This window comes from Pimephales promelas, chromosome 20 (assembly GCF_988280905.1).
Source record: "Pimephales promelas chromosome 20, fPimPro1.hap1.1, whole genome shotgun sequence".
Classification (NCBI taxonomy): domain Eukaryota; kingdom Metazoa; phylum Chordata; class Actinopteri; order Cypriniformes; family Leuciscidae; genus Pimephales; species Pimephales promelas.
Genome location: NC_142788.1, coordinates 29,854,427 through 29,876,318, shown reverse-complemented (window position 1 = coordinate 29,876,318; position 21,892 = coordinate 29,854,427). Strand labels below are relative to the sequence as shown.

Below are 21,892 nucleotides of genomic sequence, written 5' to 3'. Positions count from 1 at the left end.
AACTACATTAACTATAATAATGATGGTGATTTGGCAGAAAATATTATTTAAATGCCATTTTTTTTGTAAGGAATACATGTTTTTATTTTTTCTCAATCAGTTTGTTTTATTGTATATATGGCAATCTGTCAACTTTTAACAGTATGTCCAAAACGTCTTCCATTCATACGTGTAGTCAATGAAGATCAGGATACAGGACTGATTCTAGCGTTCAGACATAAGCATCCCTGTTATTGTCATCTAGTCTCAGGAGTTTCATCTGTTCGCCTGCAGGGAATCAAACTCCTCCAGTAATTTCAGGACGTTGTCGGTGAATTGGTCTCTGGGCTTGTCGGATCCACTCAGTGTCACGGGGAGAAGCTGTGGATGAGGCGGCTCGTACGTTACAGGACAGAACATCTCGTTCAGAGTGAACCAGCACATATCAGCGTCCAGATCCATCAGGGACCGGAACACACTGCGGACAGACACGTCATACGACAGCTATTAGGGTAATTCATACTGTTAAAGCAGGGTATGGGAGTGTGTAACAGCACATAGTGAACTGGACCAGAGAGACAGTTCACCCAAAAATGACAATTCTCGTCATCGTCTACTCACCCTCAAGTCGTTCTAAACCAGCATGAGTTGAAAACGAGATATTTTGAACAATGTTGGTAACCAGACTGTTGATGGCACTTGGAAATGTTGGAAACTGTCTTGTTACCAATATATTTTTAAACATCAATTATTATTTATACAGGTTTAGAAAAACATGAGGGCGAGTAAAAGATGACAACTGTGGGTGAACTCTCTCTTTAACGGCCAATTTGTAAATTAATATCTAGACATAAGTGTAACCCTGTTTTTGGACTGTCAATACCGAAATCTAAAGGTGTGTTCCATATATATATATATATATATATATATATATATTAGGGCTGTGCAAAGATTAATTGAAATTAATTGCATCCAAAATAAAAGTTTGTGTTTACATAATATATGTGTGTGTGCTGTGAAGAATTATTTTCTATTTATAAATACATATGCATGCATGTATATATTTAAGAAATATTTGCACTAAAATACTGTATATAAATACATAATCTATATTTTATATAAATATAAATATTTTATAAATGAATAACACATTTTCTTAAATATATAAATGCATGTGTGTGTATTTATATATACAAAATAATTCTACACAGCACACACACATGTATTATGTAAACACAAACTTTTACTTTGGATGCAATTAATTGCAATTAATCTTTGCACAGCCCTAATATATATATATATATATATATATATATATACATGTATATATACACACATACATATGGCATGTTCCAAAAAAAAAAAAAAAAAAATATATATATATATATATATATATACTGTGTATATATATAAAGTGTAAAATAAGTGAATTCTCCAAAACACAAAAACAATATATATATTTATTATTCTTATATATATTATTTTTGTTCTTAATTTTTTTAAATATGTACAAAATAAGTGAATTTCACTGATATAAATTTTACTTATAATTTACACACACACACACACATATATATATATATATATATATTTTTATTTTTTTTTATTTTTTTTTTTTATTTTTTTTTTTATTTCACTTATAATTTTTTAAATATAGAATATATATTATACAAATTAAGTCAAAATGATTTGTTTGAAAATGTGTGTGTATAACATTATATCAAATTATAATTGCTATTATTTTATATATACTAACATATCTGTCAGGAAGCTTAATCAATTTATATTTGCCATATATATATATATATATATATATATATAAATCTTTTTTACCGGATAATTTCAGAATAGTCAAATTAATTAATCTAAATCTCAAATCTAAATTAATCTAATCTCAAAATAACCAAATATTACTCAATAGATAGATGTTTTGGCTATTTGATAAATTACTACAGCTGACAGCAAAAATTAATATAAAATATTAATTCAATATTAATAATCAAACTGTTTAGATTTCCTGAAAATGAAAAAAAAAAAAAAAGTTTAAAAAATGTTCAATTCCAGTTTAGCGCTGGGTTGGGCTTTACCCGAGACACGCCTCCTGCAGTTTGATTGGCTGTCGACAGCTCAGGTACGGAAGACACGCCTCACACACACGATCCAGATCCTCCTCCACTGCACACACACATTCAGAAGAAAGATTATCTTCAAACGCCAACAGGACTGAGAATATCAATGAAAAACTGATGGAAAATCAACACTAAATATTAAAATGTAACAATAGCAAACAATTTAAGACATGTTAGAGTTCAGATCTATTTGACACCATGTACACTATTATAGATCTGTTTTAATACTCAGTGTATGTCTCGGGTGACTGGAAACTCGCAGTGAGCGCGTCTGCGTCATAATGGCCACAGATGTTCTAATATATTCTAATAGTCTCCATGGCAGCATTATCCTAATTAATTAATTAAGCAGTGTGATGTAGAGCCTCATTACTCTAGAAAAATGGAGGTGAATGCAGAGGGACGGCGAGACCAGAGAAATGAAGGATGGAGGGAGAATAATAATGTGTGTGAGAGAGAGAGAGACAGCACTATAGCCAGCTGGGAAATAAACAGTATGACCTCTCGTCTTTCTGTCTGTCTCTCAGGTGTCTCACATAACCATGGTAACTCTATCAGTATTCAGTATTCCCTCCACACACACACAATCACACCAACCTGCACAAATATTTCTCTCTCCACATGGCAGCTCAATTAAACGACAAATCACTTCAGCGTTTGCTTTGCAGATTACGATTACAGACGCACGAATTCAACTGGAGACTGATAGTCGATATTTGTGTTTTCAACAAGCATTTTTACAGGCATATGCGGAGCGCATGCAACACGTGAGCTTATCCATGAAGAACAACTGATGGACTGAGCGAACCCCCCAGAGCAGAGCATGATGGGGTCTGTCACAGGAAGCTCTGGGGCTTCAGATGGAGCTGTGATGTGACATCAACAGGAACACACTTCATCCTCACACTGGGATTGGCTTTGACATGTTCACTGCAGCTGTGATCAAACACTGACGCCAGTTTGCCATCTAGTGGTTACGGCGTGCATGCAAATGTAGGATTATTGTGTGTGTGTTTCATAATCATAAGGTAAGATGCATTTTTTCTACCTTTAAAAAAAATGTTCGAGCTTTTCTGACATGTTAAAGGAGTAGTTCACTTTTGAAAAAACTTTTGCTGATAATTTACTCGCCCCCATGTCATCCAAGATGTCCACGTCTTTCTTTCTTCAGTTGAAAAGAAATTAAGGTTTTTGATGAAAACATTCTAGGATTTTCTCCATATAATGGACTTCAATGGGGACCAAACGGTTCAAGGTCTAAATAAGAGTTTCAGTGCAAACTGCAAACTGTTCAAACGATTCCAGACGATGAATAAGGGTCTTATCTAGCGAAGCGATCGCTCATTTAATAAATAAATAACAAAGTTTGAGTTTTATAAGCTCAAATGGTGCTTGATTCGAAAAATGATTCGTTCATTTTGAAGAACGAGTTTGAACAGGAGAGTCACGAATGCAGATTACATTTGTGCTTATAAAACGTATTTATTTTTTAAATGACCGCTCGTTTCACTTGATAAGACCCTTATTCATCATCTGGTGTCGTTTAAAGCCCTCTGAACAGTTTGCACTGAAACTCTCATTAGGACCTTGAACCGTTTGGACCCCATTGAAGTCCATTATATGGAGAAAATCCTGGAATGTTTTCATCAAAAAACTTAATTTCTTTTCGACTGAAAAAAGAAAGGCATGGACATCTTGGATGACATGGGGGTGAGTAAATTATCAGCTAAAGTTTTTTAACCGTGAACTACTCCTTTAATCTCTCAATAAGGTATTTATCATTAAAGATATAGAGTTCGGGAACCCAAAATGGTCTTGTATGACATCACTGCGAAAAAAACAACCTTTTCGCATCCTTTATTTTAAGGAACGCTGAGAAACTTTGATGTTCTCTCTCAAAAGGATTGTAATAGAGTTTTTCCTTCTTTTAGTATTCTCATCACTGGTTTTGTGAGATAACGCAAAGTTACCTGGGGAAATCAAAATCATTTTTTCATATTGTTTTTTCCCCACTGCCAAGACCTCTTCGAGGTTTCTGTATGTAACCAAGGTCAAAATGAAATATCAAGCCCACTTCAAATGCTAAAGTTATTTTTCAAGCTGAATATCCGGACATTCAGCACATTACTGAAAGTAGATGCATTTTATGTAACAGTTAAACTTAATATCTACATTATATGATGTTTTTTAGGACTGAGTGTTGCATTTTCAGCTATATTTATACAGTTATGTGATTTGTTATGATGCTGACACTGCACATCCATTATATCACAATTATAATTGTACATCACATTTTAATTTGACTTAATGTGGGACAAACAATCGCTGAATCTGCAATACTGTTGAATTTCTAAATTAATAGCTTATTATTATTAAGTGCTATTCAATATCAGCAGGCGTTTGGGACACGGATGTCCTCCAGACTTACTGAGGTCCAGCTGGACACACAGAGGTCCGAGGCCCTGCAGCACAGCGAGCTGGAGTTTGTAAGCCAGTGTGTGTGTGTATGCGGGCCCGGAGCGAGCGCTGATCTCCGCCTGCTTCATCAGAGAGGAGGTGAGACGGGGAAGAACCTCTTTAGACACGCGTCTCCTGAGGAAATCTCCACACGACTGCCCGAGAACACACAGCACCTGAGAGACAGATTCATGGAGGAACTGATGATCTCCTGCATCTATAATACTGCTCCAGTTCATATATACAAAGGTTTGGACGCTTTTTAAAGAAGTTTCTTATATTTACTGAGGTTGCATATATTTAATCATATTGTGAAATATTATTACATTTTAAAATAGCTGTTTTCTATGTGAATATATTGTAAAATGTAATTTATTATTGTGAATTTTCAGCATTATTATTCCAATCTTCAGTGTCACAGATCCTTCAGAAATCACTCTAATATGATGATTTGATGCTCAAGAAACTATAATTATTATCAATGTTGAAAAATATTGAGCTGCTTAAAGTAGTTCACTTTAAAAAAACTTTTGCTGATAATTTACTCGCCCCCATGTCATCCAAGATGTCCATGTCTTTCTTTCTTCAGTCGAAAAGAAATTAAGGTTTTTGATGAAAACATTCCAGGATTTTCTCCATATAATGGACTTCAATGGGGTCCAAACGGTTCAAGATCCAAATGAGAGTTTCAGTGCAGCTTCAAAGGGCTTTAAACGATTCCAGACGATGAATAAGGGTCTTATCAAGCGAAACCATCGGTTATTTAAAAAATAAATAAAAAAGTTTAAGTTTTGTAAGCACAAATGCTCACCTCGAAGGCGAATTCGTTGAATGAACCAAATGACTCGAAAAAGGATTCGTTCATTTTGATGAACGAGTTCGAACAGGAGAATCACGAACGCTCATCACAGAACAAATCAAGGCGAGCATTTGAGCTTATAAAACTTAAACTTTTTTATTTATTTTTGAAATGGCCATTCGTTTCGCTAGATAAGACCCTTATTCATCGTCTGGTGTCGTTTAAAGCCCTTTGAAGCTGCACTGAAACTCTCATTTGGACCTTGAACCGTTTGGACCCCATTGAAGTCCATTATATGGAGAAAATCCTGGAATTTTTCATCAAATCCTTAATTTCTTTTCGACTGAAGAAAGAAAGACATCTTGGATGACATAGGGGTGAGTAAATTATCGGCAAACGTGAACTACTCCTTTAATATTTTTGTGAAAACCATGATTCTTTGATGAATGGAAAGTTCAAAAGAATAGATAAAAGAATTGATAACACAAGATTGTGTTTATCCTATAGAAATATGCATGACTTTTAAGGTTTCATTAGTTTCCATGGCCTTTTAAAACACCATTTTAAAAAGCATGGTCATAGTTTCCTTAATGTTTTATAGATAAGTGGATATAAGGACATCGTCTCACCTTGAACGCTCGCGGTACAGCGAGAGGGTCATCGTTGGTGAGGCGCTGGAGGAGAGCAGGCCAGCACCGGTGCACCATGGGAAGAAGCTCATCCTCTCGCTCACATAAAACACACACGCACAGCTCCAGGATGTCCAACACCTGTAAAGGCACATGCAGATTTTACTAGTCTCGTCTCAAGGAAAACGGGCCTGCGGCGATGTAAGTATTTGAACAAAAAAGTTATAATACGTGAACAGAAGAAATTTACGACCTTAAGTCGGGTTCTCAGGTTGGAGTCGGAGAGCAGGTGAATGCATCGCTCCATCACGTCTTTTGCAATCTGGATATGAAGAGGAAGCTCCTTTTTCTCAGCAGGACCTTCCATGTCCTCATCAGAAACGGACGCTGGTGGAGGAACGTCTGGACAGGAGATACAATTCAAATTAGAAAATCGAATTGGTAATTTTCCGTCGCCTTAGGAAAGTTCAATGTGCATTAGGCCCCCGTGAACATCACCATACAAACACAAATAACAGCTGAAGCCATAATAACAGATCATTCAGGGAATTTGACTCTGTGTGGTGTTGGTTTAATGATCAGAAATCTGAGCCCAGAGTTGAAAGTCTCAGCATGAGGAGGATTAAAGCTGAGCTTGAGTGATCATAATTCTGCTCTATTATTGCATCTGTACCCTTGTGTAAAGCATTTTACCGTACCGTGACATGTGACTACCCCTGTTTCAGATCTGCAGTTATGAAGAAACCTTCAGAAGAACGAGCGCAACGGTTCTAATCGCTTATTTTTATACGGTAAGGTCTTACTGGGTCAATCCTGCCATCTGCTGTGCAAGAATTAAATTACAAGCGAGCATGACTATAACAGATGGTGCAATGTTGTATTAACCATCGTCTTCTGGGTGGTTGCTAGGGCGTTGCTATGTGGTTGGTTTTTAGGTAGGGGTGTAACAAATCGCAATGCAAAAATTATACCAAATTTAACATGGACTGTGTCAATCTGTATTGTGTGTAGTTCATCCAAAATGAAAATTACTATGAGAAAAAATTCAAGTTTAGAGAGTTTTAGTACTACACTAAACTATATATAATGTTGAATATAATGGAATATTTTTGGGTCCTGATAATGCCAAATGCCTCATGTTAACTGTAAAAGTGGCTTACATTATGTATTTTAAATATATCTAGTCATAGTGACAGAGTGCAAACATATTCTTCTAAAATAATTCTGTATTTTCAGCTTCAGAATCATAATTATGTTTATTACTCAATCTCTGTTGTCCTGTGCTTTGGGTTTTTAGCATTAAGTCCAAACCTATTCATTTACACCCACAAATGTAACACCACATTTAGCATTTTAATCAACAGTACAGTTTTTGTGAGCCTTTTACCATATGTCTTGGAGTGCCGCAATAATATCGTTTAAATTAATATTTAAATTAAATATTGGGTATGCAAGTAACCAGAAATTTCTCCAATACATTCTCAATTCAGGTTCGAATGGACCACAACCCTGATGGATTTGGCTGAAGTCCTAGTTTTATCATCCAGGTAAGTATGATTGCTTAGAAAGGTAACATCTTTTACATTCAAGTTGCTGCAGAACAAACATAAATAAATCAAAATTACAAACCTAGTTCATCTTCCTCCTCTACTCCAATGCCTTCAGCAAGCTCCTTCTGCTTCTTATAGTCCAGGAGAAACTGCCTCAAGTTCACACACTCTTTACTCTGGGTCTCTTTGCTGGATGGCTTCTGGTGTCCCATAGTAGCAGGGAACCATCTCACTGTGGTAAAACACAGGCTTTTTCAAACTCAAAGAGCACATTTTGCAACTAATACGTAATAGTAGCATTATTCCATCCCTCTGATGCTCTTCGGTCATTTTTGACCGAAACAATTTACGTTTTTTAAATTTTTTTTTTTTTTTACATCATTAGACTGGTACGAAACTTGGTAAATGTTTTGGCACTTGCTATATGAACACAAAAACAAATCAGGGAAATGACTGGAAAAGGTTAAATGGTACTGTAAAAAATAATCACACTTTAGCTCCTCGCGGTAAAAAATGTATGTAGTATTTTTGTAAATTTTTCATAACAATTCAAGTAAAATTCTGTTACTTTTTTTTTTAAGTTCACTTATTAAAACGTTTTTCACTTCAGCAATAATCTGCCAAGTGTCGTCTTTGAAAAGAGATCTAACTTAAATCCGTCCTCTAAAGCATTCAAGATTTACGACAGTTTAAGTTGAAAATTTAATTTTCAGGTCTATGCTCAAAAAATGAATAAATAGATTGTAAATACAGCGTAAATATAATTTAGTATTAAAAACTCAACCAAAAATACAAAATAAAAAATATTATCAAACTAAAATATTGTACATTATTTCTATGACAAAAAAAAAAAATTCGGTCATTTTTGACCGACACGCGAAGAGCACCAGAGGGCTAAGTAAGTCAATTTAAGTAAGTAAGGACTCACCAAGTGCCTTCATGAGTAAGTGCAGGACACTACAAAACTGTGGCGTTCTCTGGTCATAGCTGAGATCAAGCGCCGTTAACACGTCCTGCACCACATCGGCCACTAGAGGCAGCAGACTGGCATCCGAGTGAGTGAACATGACCGCAAGAACTCTCGGAGCATGAGGGTGAATGCTGGGTCTGGCGAGGTTTAGAGAAACGTCATTCAGGAGGTAGTCTGAATTCTTGATGACCAGCTCCTTGGGAGAACTATAATCGCAAGCCTTGCAGAGGTCGCACATTGCGCTGAAAGCCGCTTGGCTGACGAGAAGCGACTCATCTCCGGCCTTCTCCAGCACAGGGTATAGGGATGACATGAGAAGCAGACGGAAATCACTGCCTAAAGCCAGGGCGAAGCCTCCGATACCCTCCAACTGGATGCAGATTTGCCAGATGTTGCTGTTGAGTTGGTGGAGCGTTGGGGTTTTGGATTCGGGAAGCAGTTGGAGACAGTTTCGTTCTGGGTAATTGGGCACTAAGGAGGTTGTAGTCTCCAAGGCCTCTGAGACTGTAGGGAGATGCCAGTTGCTCAAACTGATGTACTCCTCGATGATAGACATCATTGACGATTTCAAGTCTTCTTGATTTGCTCTAGACTGGTTCATTCCTGAACTATCAATCCTAGAGTTGTCCGGCTCCACGCCAATCCCTGCAGCGCCAACAATTACCTCATTGAGGACCAACGCAGCTTGCTTTCTGTAAACCGAGGACTCCTTGTACAATTCCAAGAAGTGGTCAACAAGAAGGTAGAGGTTTCCGTAGTATCCCAACATGCGGCAGATCTTCCCGAGCGCTGAGAATATCCTTTCGTCTGTGAAGTAGAGGAAATATTTCCTCTGGGATGGGACTTGGTGCACATCAGGTCCGAGGTCCGTTGAAGACTTAAGAGTTCTCTCCTCGATGATTTTCACGTCCGTAACGTCAAGCTCCATCACCTGCATCAATGCTTTGGAGATACGCTCAAGATGGACCGATGACCTTAGTACCGCATCGACTTTAGGTCCCAGAATCTTGAGGTACCCAAGGAACACGTTAAGGACAAAGAGCTTGCGTTGGTCATCCGACGTTCTCATGAGTCGAGGTAAGGATGACGCCAGGCTGTGGAGGTTTTCAGACAGAACGTCTGTAAAGTCCTGTCCGCCATTGGCTTGACCTTGTTGTGCCACTTCATTCAATGCAGCATTGCACCTTTTCTTAACCTCAGGCTCCTCATCGTTGATGGCACCTACCAATGCTTCCAGTAGAGGACCAACACATTCACCCACTGACCGGCTGCATTGAGAAAGGAGAAGATGGGATAGGTTGACCAACTCAAGCCTGACTCTCCAGTGCGGGTGGGAAGAAGTGCAAGAAATGATCTTTTGTAAGACTATGCCAAGCCGCTGGGAAGTGGCTTTGCGCCAAGTTGGAGTCCTCCTGACAACCAGCTCCTCAACCCTCCACAGATCCCCAACTGCCCTGTCAATGTCGGTCTTCTGAAGCTGCTCATCGGCCATTACCAGTCCTATCGTTTTGTACCAAACCCTCATCGCCTTCATCGTGACTGCATGGCCTTGTCTTACGTCTCCGCTTATTACCTCACTCAGGGCTCGAGAAATGCCAGGCAAAAATGTGGCGAGGGCACTTCCAAGAAGATACCTCTCGTTTGGTCCTGGCTCGATGTGTTCCTCCTTGCAGTTGCATTGTAGAAATAACGAAAGGAGACATTTAAGGGAAGCTAATTGAACTCCCCTTGCCTTTTCATGCTCCGCAAGTGCCAGAAGTAGCGACACGGCTGCTCCAAGTCCGGGCAACATGCTTGGCTCGTAGAGTTTAAAAACAATGTCACCGTAGGCCGAGTGCAAGAGGGTGTCAAGGCATTTGAGGACGGCCAGCTTAAGTTCCTCCGAGGAAACGGCGGGCTTTCCCGGGTCTTTTGGGGAACAAAGACAAAGGCACAACTCGGAGAAAAGATCCCGAAGGGAATCCCAACGCTGTACGCATGTGTTCTCCAGCACATACGTCATGGTTTCCATGACCACCTGGATAAATCCCTCCCGCTTGGAGCCGGGGGTTTTCAGGACAAATCTGAGGGGAAACAGTACATAGTCCTGGAGCTGTTGGAGAGCTCCATCGCTTATACCGCGGAGGTGACCGCTAAGAGCTTCTACGTTCGCGGATGTTGGTTCTTTGGTCAGGAGGACACATGATGGGCGGAGATATGCAAATGCAATCTTTGGGTCGTCGATCTGATGTTCAGCCATTCTCCGTGTATGGAATATGAAATCTGCAAAGGAAGATTATAAAAGTCATCATGAGAGAATTTATGACAAAGAGAAAAGTTATTTCGATATTATGCCTGCGATTTCTGCAAACCTATAAGATCATTACAAATCACACTGTACAACATGGATCTAAAAAACTTGGGTATGATATGTATGTAGACTGTGCGATGATGATGACACCTATTTAATCATAGGTTAGTAATAGAATTAAAGAGTAAAAACGACATTAGTATGCGCTACTCATAAACAAATAGAGCAAGATGAAAAGAGCACCACACTATGGCAATTGTGGTTTTATGTGCGATGCAAAAAAGAAGAGGAAGCAGAACAGGACAATATGGATGCAGTCATTTCTAGGGAAAAGAGGCTAACTTGGCACGCCAATAATGCAAATGGAGCTTCAAGTAAGTAATTTTAAGTTTTAGCGCCATGTCGCGTTAATCAAACGTCATTTCATGTTGGATTTTTATTGGCTAGTCAGTAGATGTAGGTCATACAGCTGCTACACACTATCATTATTATGCTAAATTTTTGATACCGTCAGAAAATTATCGCAGGTTATCTTTGGTTGCAAGATCGCGACAAAGAACCTCGATGTAGAACCACCGTTTAGGAGCCACAACCACAGAAATCACCATGATTGGTCATTGGTCTGGGACAGCCCAAAATTGGACAATGTGTAACGGGCATTGCAATTATTCAGTGAGTACTTAACAGTAGGCCTATACTTTTCTGAACTAGTTAGCAAAATTAATTGATTTTTACAAATTGTATGGCAATTAAACAAAGTATTAATCACCAGTTAGTAATCATTGACGGATTTATTGACGATACGTTTTGGTTATATAGTCTAGAAAATGCAAACAAACAGGCAAAAAGAGAGAGAGAGAAAAAAGTTTGACAATTAGGCTACCAACTATGAATCACATTAAAACGTATAATTTCCTGTATCATATTTGTTTGTGTGCATGATTATTAAAATTATGCCTAATCAGTATATTTAAAACTTAAATCTGTTAATTGCAATGCAAATACAACTTGTCTAATTGTCAAGTTAAATTTTAATATAAAAGAAGAAAAAAGCTTATTGAATAATTATTTACAGCCCCTCCCCTGAAAATCCCCATAATACTTACTCTCAGTGGTTCAGTCCAGCGAAGTCATGTCAGCAGCAGCACATATGCAGTTTCAAGCTTAAATAACATGACATTAAAGTCCTCTTTAATTTTTATTGAAGATAAAATTACCTTTCAGTCTATATAGAGAAAAACAATCATCAATATCAGCGACCAAACAAAGGCTGGGATTCATAAACCCCTTTTGTAAGAAACAAAAACAGACATCACTTGCGAATTATTGCCATTTCTATTCAGAACGACACAAGTAGTGAAGAGTACAGTTCTGTACAACAAGACACATCCAGCATGATGTCGCGTGTCAATGACGTCACCCGCGCGCGACGCTCGTTTGTTTATCAACCCAACTTGCAACAAAATCCCATCGTGTTCAAACATTCTCCAAAAGTTTCGAGGAATATATACAGAGGTTTGTACCTTATTACTTCGATTTATTAATATTTCGACTTAAACTACCCTTCTAATCCGCGGTAGTTGCTATTTGAGGGGTTTCCGCGTGTGTTGTGCCATATTGAAGTTAAATCCAGATTAGCCAACTAAAACTGCTGACAGGTGAGAATGCATTTAGCTGTATTTTTAGTTGTTGGCTTGATTAGTTTCTGTAATCTGCTTAATTTGCATTTTCTGTATTGATCTTGTTTGTTGCATGTCTCAGAAATGATGCATTACAACTTATCAATAACTCGGACTATGCACGGAGTTCAAACTCTCTAATATCTCATTTATTAATCACACACATGTATGCAACCACACTACATCTTTATATAGTCACGATGTTTTACTATACGAGGTAAGTACAAATTCTCCATGTGGTTTCTCTAATACAAGTAGGTCATGAATCCTGAAGCATAATAATGATTTAAAATTAAGCTAAATGCTTTTCAAAAGTAGTTTAAGATGCTGTACAGTATATCACACCACAATATTGCATGTACATGCATAATGTGCATCTATGAGATTAGGTGAATATATTTAATATCAAACTTCTAGATTAGAATGAATGTAACCGTAACTGTATGAGAAAATGTGTGTATTTTAGCACCATTTAACATTTTTTTTCCCATTGGTCCATTTTAAATGGCCCTGCTTTAAAAGCAAATACAAATATTCCTTGTAGCCATAATGTAATGTAATGAAATATAATAAGATAATTAGATTTTTAATTTAAAAGTAGTTTCAGATGCAGAATGACAATCATTTATCAGTGTCCTATATGACATATCAAGTCGACTACCCATATTCTTTATACACAGTATTATATTATAATGAATGTTAGGGCTGCATGTTTTGGTATCAACATTTAAGTAAGTAAATGCAACTCTGTGTCATGAGAGGCTTCAGGCCTGTGTCTAACCGGATGTGTCTTCCTAGGGTTGTCTGGAGAGAGAGCGATCAGCATGTCGTCGTTCTCCGAGTCCGCGCTGGAGAAGAAGCTGTCTGAACTGAGTAACTCGCAGCAGAGCGTTCAGACGCTGTCTCTGTGGATCATTCATCACCGCAAACATTCATCGCTCATCGTGCGTGTGTGGCACAGAGAGCTGAAGAAAGGTACGAGACCTGTTTCAGGGTCACATGGCTGGTTAAGGGAATGTAAGACTGTGTTTACACTTGGCATGTGTGGTGCGATTCTTTACAGTAAGTGTGAACGCTGCCATCTGAACCCTGATGGCAACAAACATGCGGACGCTGAAAAGATGTGTCTCGGGGTATGATTGCACTTGTGCCACAAAAAAATTGTCCTGATTTGTATAGCGTTCAACCTAAAGGCACAGGGACACTGTATTGTAGCTACGCTCAAACAGCAAGCTCATTTATCCCAGAACACTGCATCGTTTTGGTTGTTTGGTATGGTGAAATATACTTAAAAAAAAAAAGCCGACCAGTCGGGGTGTGAACGTCTCACTATGCCTTTAGCTTTGGTGTTAAAATGCTAATGTGAACGCTAAGCTGATCAGGACTACATTTTCATTATTTTGTATGATCTGGCCAAAGAAACCAAGCAAACCGAACCACAAGTGTGAACACAACCTAAGACCGAACTTTAACTTTCTGAGTTTAATCTGCACAAGTCATGGTTAAGCTTCAGAAATGACTGAAATGCTCAGTAGTTCACTTTAAAAATAAACTTTTGCTGATAATTTACTCACCCCCATGTCATCCAAGATGTCCACGTCTTTCTTTCTTCAATCGAAAAGAAATGAAGGTTTTTGATGAAAACATTCCAGGATTTTCTCCATATAATGGACTTCAATGGGGTCCAAACGGTTCAAGGTCCAAATGAGAGTTTCAGTGCAGCTTCAAAGGCCTTTAAACGACACCAGACGATGAATAAGGGTCTTATCAAGCGAAACGAGCGGCCATTTTGGTCAATGACTCGAAAAACATTTGTTCGTTTTGACGAACAAGTTCGAACAGGAGAGTCACGAACGCACATCACAGAACAGAGCAAGGCGACCATTTGTGCTTATAAAACTTAAAATTTGTTATTTATTTATTAAATGAGCAATGGTTTCGCTTGTATTTGTCGTCTGGTGTCATTTAAAGCCCTTTGAAGCTGCACTGAAACTCTCATTTGGACCTTGAACCGTTTGGACCCCATTAAAGTCCATTATATGGAGAAAATCCTGGAATGTTTTCATCAAAAACCTTAATTTCTTTTCGACTGAAGAAACAAAGACATGGACATCTTGCATGACATGGGGGTGAGTAAATTATCAGCAAAAAGTTTTTTCAAAAGTGAATTGAAACTGAGCCTTTTTTTAAAAGTTAATGATGATTAAGTCTAATAAAATGTGTTTGTTGTTCAGCTAAAAGAAACAGGAAGTTGACGTTCCTGTATCTGGCTAATGATGTGATCCAGAACAGTAAGAAAAAGGGTCCTGAGTTCACCAAAGACTTCGAAGGCGTCCTGGTGGATGCCTGCTCACACGTGGCCAGGTAAACCCACCCTCATATGTGCGTCACTCGTCCGTCGGCAAGGTTGTGTGCGTTCTCATGCGTGTTGTGTCTGTTTCTCTGGCAGAGATGGAGATGACGGTGGGAAGAAGCACATGGAGAGGTTGCTGAACATCTGGCAGGAGCGTAGCCTCTACCGTCCAGACTTCATCCAGCAGCTCAAACTGGCTATCGAGGATTCGGACAGTCCCAAACACAAGCCCACAGGTCTGAATAACACCAGCACACTGCAAAACACACAGTATATACTGCGCACTGCCACATATTTCACTGGTAGTGTATGTTTAGTGTGTCATACTACACATTTTAATTTTGTAATATGTGCATTGTGCTCATTAAAATATGCAAATGTCCTTATCTTCCAGATTTGGAAACAAAAAAGTGATAACAGTAACAAAGCATATCTAATAATCTAAAATGTTCTCAGTGCATTTAATCATGTTTTTGTGTGTGTGTAAAGATGTCTGTCTTAACATCTGGCAGTCTTGTCAAATAATGAGTCAAAAAGATTGATAGATCCCTATTATATAATAGTACGCCAACATATGTCTGAATTCATAAGACCGCATACTATCTGTCCTAAATAGCATTCAAAGTTAGAATCAGAGTGTCCCAAATCATATTATTGTGAGTTTTCCAAAGAGACCTGGATGGGTATTTTGCACTTTTTTGTGCGTAAAACTAATTAAACCTGGGAGAAAAATACAATTTGCATGCTGTGCACAATATACATACTGAAGAAATTAGAAATTAGTAGTATTTATCACTAATCAAACTAAAGTTTTCATTTCTCATGATCTTGAAGATGTTTTCATTTTAAAGTTTTTGCTAAAATAATTAAAATTAGCTTTGAATTTCGTTAAAATCTAGAATTGAAAAGCATGATGAAGTGCTCATCACATGTTCCTCCTGTTATGGTTCTTTAAAAGCATCCCAGAATGCACCTGGTGTGGTTGTTTGACGAGCAGAGCTGCAATCTAGACACAAAGAAGCTCTGATTTTATTTCTGTCACTACATCATTCCCAGAGTCCCGTGTGTTTCATGGCTGCACTATTGTTCTAACACTAGATGAGTGTGTGTGAAGTAACAGTTGTGTGGTCTTTTGTGGCAGATGATAGAAAAAACTTGAAGAGAAGCTACCAGAAGGTGCAGGAGGAAGAGGAGGAGGAAGATGATGATTACAGAGTTCAGTACTCTCCTCATGAGACGGACGCTGCCGCTCCACAGCTGGTACGACTTACACAGACTCAAAGAAACATGAATCTAATGAGTTAACACCCGCCAACACGCCAAAAAACTAACGAGTAACGCTCTCAAATCACCAGCTAATTTGGTGTTACTAAATATATTTACTCACTTTCCTGGGGAAGTTTGTGTAAGCAAATCTGCGCAGATTTAGAGCAAATACTCACCTCGAGTCATTATAATATATTAAATACAGAGTATTGTGCAGAATCTGCTCATATCTGTCTCGAACACACACGTCACTACACAACAGATAACAGCACGCTTGTTCATTTACACTGAAGCAATAGAGAAGATTAAAAGCATTTGGTGAACAGAAAAGACATTGTAATTGTCCTAAATGTTTTATATGTTCTTTGTACTGTATTACTGTATTTGTACTGGATTTTGTTTGAATAAGAAAGGAGAAAATTATATATATATATATATAGCTGTGCCTGTGACGTAGTTAATCTGGTTTGATTCTTATTCTTTCTTTTATTTCTTTTCTCATTTGTGATGAGTAGAAGTTCTGAATGGCCAGTCAAGTCACCTTTATTTATATAGTGCTTTTTACAATACAGATTGTTCCAAAAGCAGCTTTACAGAGATATAATGTTGTAATAATACTGTTAAATATAAAATTAAAAGTCCTCAAATAAGAGCCAATGGCGACAAAGGCCAGTATCTTAAAAATGTAGTAGCCAAATTGGCCGGTGAGTGAAAAAGTTCATTTCTAACCCTTGATTCTTTGATCAATTATGGTCTTTGTTTCCACTGCTATTACAGCGATGATGTCATTTTGAACGTGGCTCATATTTTTATTTATATAGCGCTTTTTTTTTTACAAAACAGATTGTATCAAAGCAGCTTCACAGGGATAACATGAAAGTAATACAACACAGATCAATAATATAGTTGAATATTAAACTAATATGATCAGATCACTCATCTGATCAGATCTCTCCTGATGATTGATTGTGAATGTCCTGATCCCGCAGACGGAGGATCTGGTGAAAGCGCTGCAGGATCTGGAGAACGCGGCGTCTGGTGACGCGGCCGTGAGACAGAAGATCGCATCACTTCCACAGGAAGTGCAGGACGTTTCCCTTCTAGAGAAGATCACAGGTGAGGCCTCACAGGCGACCTTGTAACATGCATTAAAAGTAGAGGTCAAACGATACACATATTCGCATTGAACCGTTCGTTATGAGGCTTTCGGTTCAGTAAGATCTCTCACCACACTACAAGATCTGAGAGATCCAGTGAAGAAAGCATTTGAATTCAACACTAAAGTAGTAACATCACTGCGAGATCTAGTGAGAAATATTCACATTTCTCTATTATTAACGGATCAAACAGTTGCTGATGTGAAAACCAGGAGAAACACTGTGCCGTTATAGGCGGATCTGCAACATCCACCGTGGGTTTACTGTAGTCACACTCACTGTAACCATGGATGTTTGGCAGGAATAGTAAAAGACTTTCACTTTCAGAAGTGAGATGTATTTACTAGATGAGTAACATGAGATAAGTTCTGTAGGAATTAATTAAAATTAGGTGAGTTGATTCTTAAATAAGCAAAATTATCTGCCAATGGGGTTAGAAAAATAATATTAATTCAAACCAAAACAAGATGATTTTTCTTACCGCATTCGTAGATCATTTTGCTTGTTTTAAGCAAAAAACTTGCCTACTTTTCATTTATTTCCCCAGAAAACAAGACTTAATCGCTTATGTCATGCTACTCATCTACTAAATGCATCTTAATTGTTAGGATTTATATGAAGAGTTCAGATGCAAAAGCCTCTTAAGTGTCATTTGAAATTTTCTTCTAGAATGATCATTTTTATCAAGCTTGTATATTTAAGTTCAGTAATTTCACTTTAATTGCAATGAAGATTACCTATTAAGTGTAATTTAAGTGAAATTACTGAACTTAAATATACAAGCTTGATAAAAATGATCATTCTAGAAGAAAATTTCAAGGCTTTTGCATCTGAACTCTTCATTTGGACTGGAAACAAGACAAAATACTAAGTAAGAAAAGCTTTTTTTTGCAGTGTTAAGATTAATCGTTGGGTAAATCCCCTCTCCATTCACACCTAGTTCTGCATGACTGGTCCTGAATCTGTGTGAGAGGGACGGTGTTGTGTGATGACTCTCGCTGTGTTCTGCAGATAAACAGGCAGCGGATAAGCTGTCGAAGACGGTGGACGAGGCTTGTCTTCTGCTGGCCGAGTATAACGGACGGCTGGCCGCGGAGTTGGAGGACCGTAGACAGCTGGCCCGTATGCTCACAGAATACATCCAGAGCCAGAAGGAGGCGCTCAACGAGAGGGAGAAGAAGCTGGAGGTACCAGAGACACTCATTAAACTAGTATGATCATCTCTCTTCCATGGGAGAATCTCTGCTGAATATCAGAGCCGCTGCTTTCAACACATTTACAGTCAAATTGACTTCACTTTAAAGACTTGTGTGCTATATTCCAAGTCATCCAATATCTTTGTGTGACATTAAATCAATATTCACTAATAAATCTTTTTTTTTATTGCGCTTGAGCCTAAATTTGGGTTTAATTCCTCACAGGAGACTTTGAATATAGCGACGTCATATACACTACTTTTATGATACTTTTGAAATTTTAATGAACACAAGCTCTGATATTCGGTAGCGCTTCCTTTTGTGTTTCATGGAAGAAAGTAAGTCAAATAAATTTGGAAAGGCAATTTCCTTTAAAGGAACACGCTGACTTTTTGTGACTTTTGCTTATTCACCGTATCCCCCAGAGTTCGATAAGTCCACACACACCCTTCTCATCTCCGTGCATGCCGTATCTCTGTCTGACACACCCACCGCTAGCCTAGTTTAGCTCAAAGACTGGAAGTAAATGGCTCCAGCTAGCATTCTCTACTCCCAATAAGTGAAAAAATAACGCCAGTATTTTTCATGTTGTGAAAAAACACTTCAAAAGTATAGAGTTCATAAGTTTTATTTAATATTTAAGTTAAAAAGTATCTTATACTTACCAAGGCTGTAGTGATTTGAAAAAAAAAAATTTGAGGAAAAATCAATAATATTGGGAAAATATTATTAGACTAGTGTGAATTTCAACGTGATGCGTTAGTTTTAACAGTGAGAGAGGGAATCATTTAATAACTGACAACTGTTTAATCATAAATATTACTATATTTAATTTTATAATTCACCATTTTAAATAGAAAATATGCTATAATTTACAACATGATTAATGTAATTCATAACTGAATGTGACGAGACAGGAACCTTTAGTGTTGTCAAAGTATTAGACATGCGATTAAGAGTGAATATGTGCATATTTTAAAATAAAATGTTATTTGCAAATAGTTTAAATTGATCACTTCATAACTACAATTATACCTAGAACTTATTTTGCCATTCCTATTTCTTACTCTTTACTCCCATAAATCCATTATTTAGTTAAAATAATTTCAATAAAAATGGTTTGGTTTTAATAAATGAATGAATAAAGCTTTATTATTGTGTCATGCGTATGATTACACCTTACAAGACACCAACATTACTATACAGAAAAAAGAAAAATAATATACAAGATAGACATGTCCAGAGTACATCAAATACATTGCTTCAAAATAAAGACAAGCATTAGAAACGAAATAGCAGGGTGGCCGCGGGTCCTTAAAAAGTCTTAAATAAAGTTTTCCTAACAAAAGGCCTTAAAAAGTATTAAAATGTCGTAAATTCAGATTCTAAGGGCTTAAATATTTCTGTTCACATTACCGCAAACATTTCTCCAGTCTGACGCACCCAATGTCCGTCAAATAACCAGTGAATCGAATCAATGATCTTGAATTTAATAAATAAACCGAGATCGATAATGGTAATGTATTTCTGGTAGCGCTGTTAATACTCTCTGTGATATTTTATACTGAGCAATCAAAACAAATGAGCAGCACTCATCAGCACTCAAAAGAAAAAATAAATAAATATATATATATATATATATCACATGAAAAACATACTGAGGTAAAAACTCAAAATTTTGAGTTTTTTTATTTATAACATGTCATGATATAGTTTAGTAACATAACATGGCGGGAGCTATTTTGCTGAATATTCTCACGATTGCAAATGTAACATTTGATTTTAGTCCAATAAAAGGGTAGTTAATATTAAATTACTTGGGTTAAATATTAAGTTTGTAATATATTTCCATCACAGGTTTGGTCTTAAATTTCATTCAAAGTGGCATTAAAAGTCTTAAATTGAACTTGTTTATATCTGTAGACACCCTGTAATAGTGCACATGTACTCCGATACATACATGCATAATAAATTCAAATAACCACCCATACACACCCGTATGTACATGTCTGATCCGTTCGTTCACTGATTATCATGTGTCCTTTCAGGAATACAAGCAGAAACTGGCTCGTGTCACACAAGTGCGGAAGGAGCTGAAGTCGCACATCCAGAGTCTCCCGGATCTGTCTCTGCTCCCGAACGTCACCGGCGGTCTCGCACCCCTGCCGTCTGCCGGAGATCTCTTTTCCACCGACTGAACTTAAGTCCTCTAAGACACTGGCGTCCTCCGACCCGCAGAAACACCAGAGGAGAGCGACTGATCGAGATCTCTCGCACACTTTTGTATTTCAGTAGTTCTCATGCCAGCCAACAAGGTTACGAACCTCACAGAGATCCAACCACCAGTCGACCCGCCATTAAACCGGACTCAGAGTGTGGAGATTTTGTTTTGGTGTGACTTTGCTGTGGAAAGCAAGCCTCTTTTGCTTTTGTCTTATACCTGTAGGTTTTTAGTTTTAACGCTCCAAGTACAAATTTTGCTTCATTTTGGTTTTGGAAGAGACTAAACATGAGGATTCGATTTTAAAGCCCTCACAGTTCTTTATATCAAGAGAAATGAATTATGAAACCCAAGCTCATCACCAAACTGATATATTTTGGTTATCTGTTCTTCTTCAAATGATTTATTTGCTGATAAATACAACAGATGTGCTGATATTTGTGGAAAAATACAGTGTGATCCCATTTTCTTCTATAGTCACTGTATGTTTACAGTGTTTCTCATTAAATGACCGAACACATTCAACAACTAAATGCGTTTTGATACGAGTGAATTCTTGATTATCAGAGGGATGCGTAAATGATGCTGTGAAAGCGTCTGTAAAATATAAACTAGAATCTAGACAATCAAGCAAAAATGATAATGAAGTTAGCTTTTTCTATGGATCTATCTATTTATACATACACACACACATACAGAACTGAAACCGGGTGAATGAAATGGGATTTACAAACAGGAAAGCCAGACGATAACCAGCACTAAACACCAAAACAGAAGAAAACAAGATTACAGTGGGTTAAGGAGAGAAGCAGAAGTCATATCAACTCAATTACATGAACGGCCAACTGCTATTTGAGAAAGTTGGAAACAGATAGATGGGGATTATTGTTTTTCATTAGTGAAGTCAATGCCTCAAATTACTCAAACTGTCATAAAAGTCGGAGGAGGAGCAATAAAGCACTAATTGTGTGTTTTTTGTTGCTGTTGATAACATTTTTTCCCTCAACATTAAATGATTACATATTTTTTATCTGCTTGATCTGGGATCATGCAAACATTTTTTTAATAAAAAAGTAAGTTGTTTTGTTTAAGGTGTGTTTAAAGCCAGAATGTTAAGCTATTGAGCAAAAACTTTGTTTGTTATAAGGTAATTAAGCTGTGTGAACATCCTGGGGTGATTTCATACTTTCTGCCAGGAGTTGTATTATTCTTATTAA

At 37.5% G+C, this 21,892-nt stretch overlaps 2 protein-coding genes across 3 annotated transcripts; one reads left to right on the top strand and one right to left on the bottom strand.

The window, feature by feature from the left end:
• Positions 1-93: 93 nt before the first annotated feature.
• tti1 (TELO2 interacting protein 1) lies at positions 94-12,039 on the bottom strand. The gene is made up of 8 exons (XM_039674425.2): positions 11,910-12,039; positions 8,472-10,775; positions 7,623-7,775; positions 6,247-6,395; positions 5,994-6,134; positions 4,537-4,741; positions 2,067-2,154; positions 94-457 (listed from the first exon to the last, which is right to left on the bottom strand). The coding sequence occupies exons 2-8, from the start codon at positions 10,750-10,752 to the stop codon at positions 256-258; spliced, it is 3,219 nt and encodes a 1,072-aa protein (XP_039530359.2). The 5' UTR covers positions 10,753-10,775; positions 11,910-12,039; the 3' UTR covers positions 94-255.
• rprd1b (regulation of nuclear pre-mRNA domain containing 1B) lies at positions 11,947-21,208 on the top strand. Of its 2 annotated transcripts, none has more exons than XM_039674426.2 (8): positions 11,947-12,318; positions 13,281-13,457; positions 14,717-14,846; positions 14,932-15,071; positions 15,977-16,095; positions 17,091-17,217; positions 18,270-18,445; positions 20,503-21,208. In XM_039674426.2, the coding sequence occupies exons 1-8, from the start codon at positions 12,198-12,200 to the stop codon at positions 20,650-20,652; spliced, it is 1,140 nt and encodes a 379-aa protein (XP_039530360.1). In that variant the 5' UTR covers positions 11,947-12,197; the 3' UTR covers positions 20,653-21,208. The 2 variants fall into 2 exon arrangements, with proteins under 2 accessions (XP_039530360.1, XP_039530361.1); XM_039674427.2 differs by lacking the exon at positions 11,947-12,318 and adding an exon at positions 12,323-12,461.
• Positions 21,209-21,892: the final 684 nt, after the last annotated feature.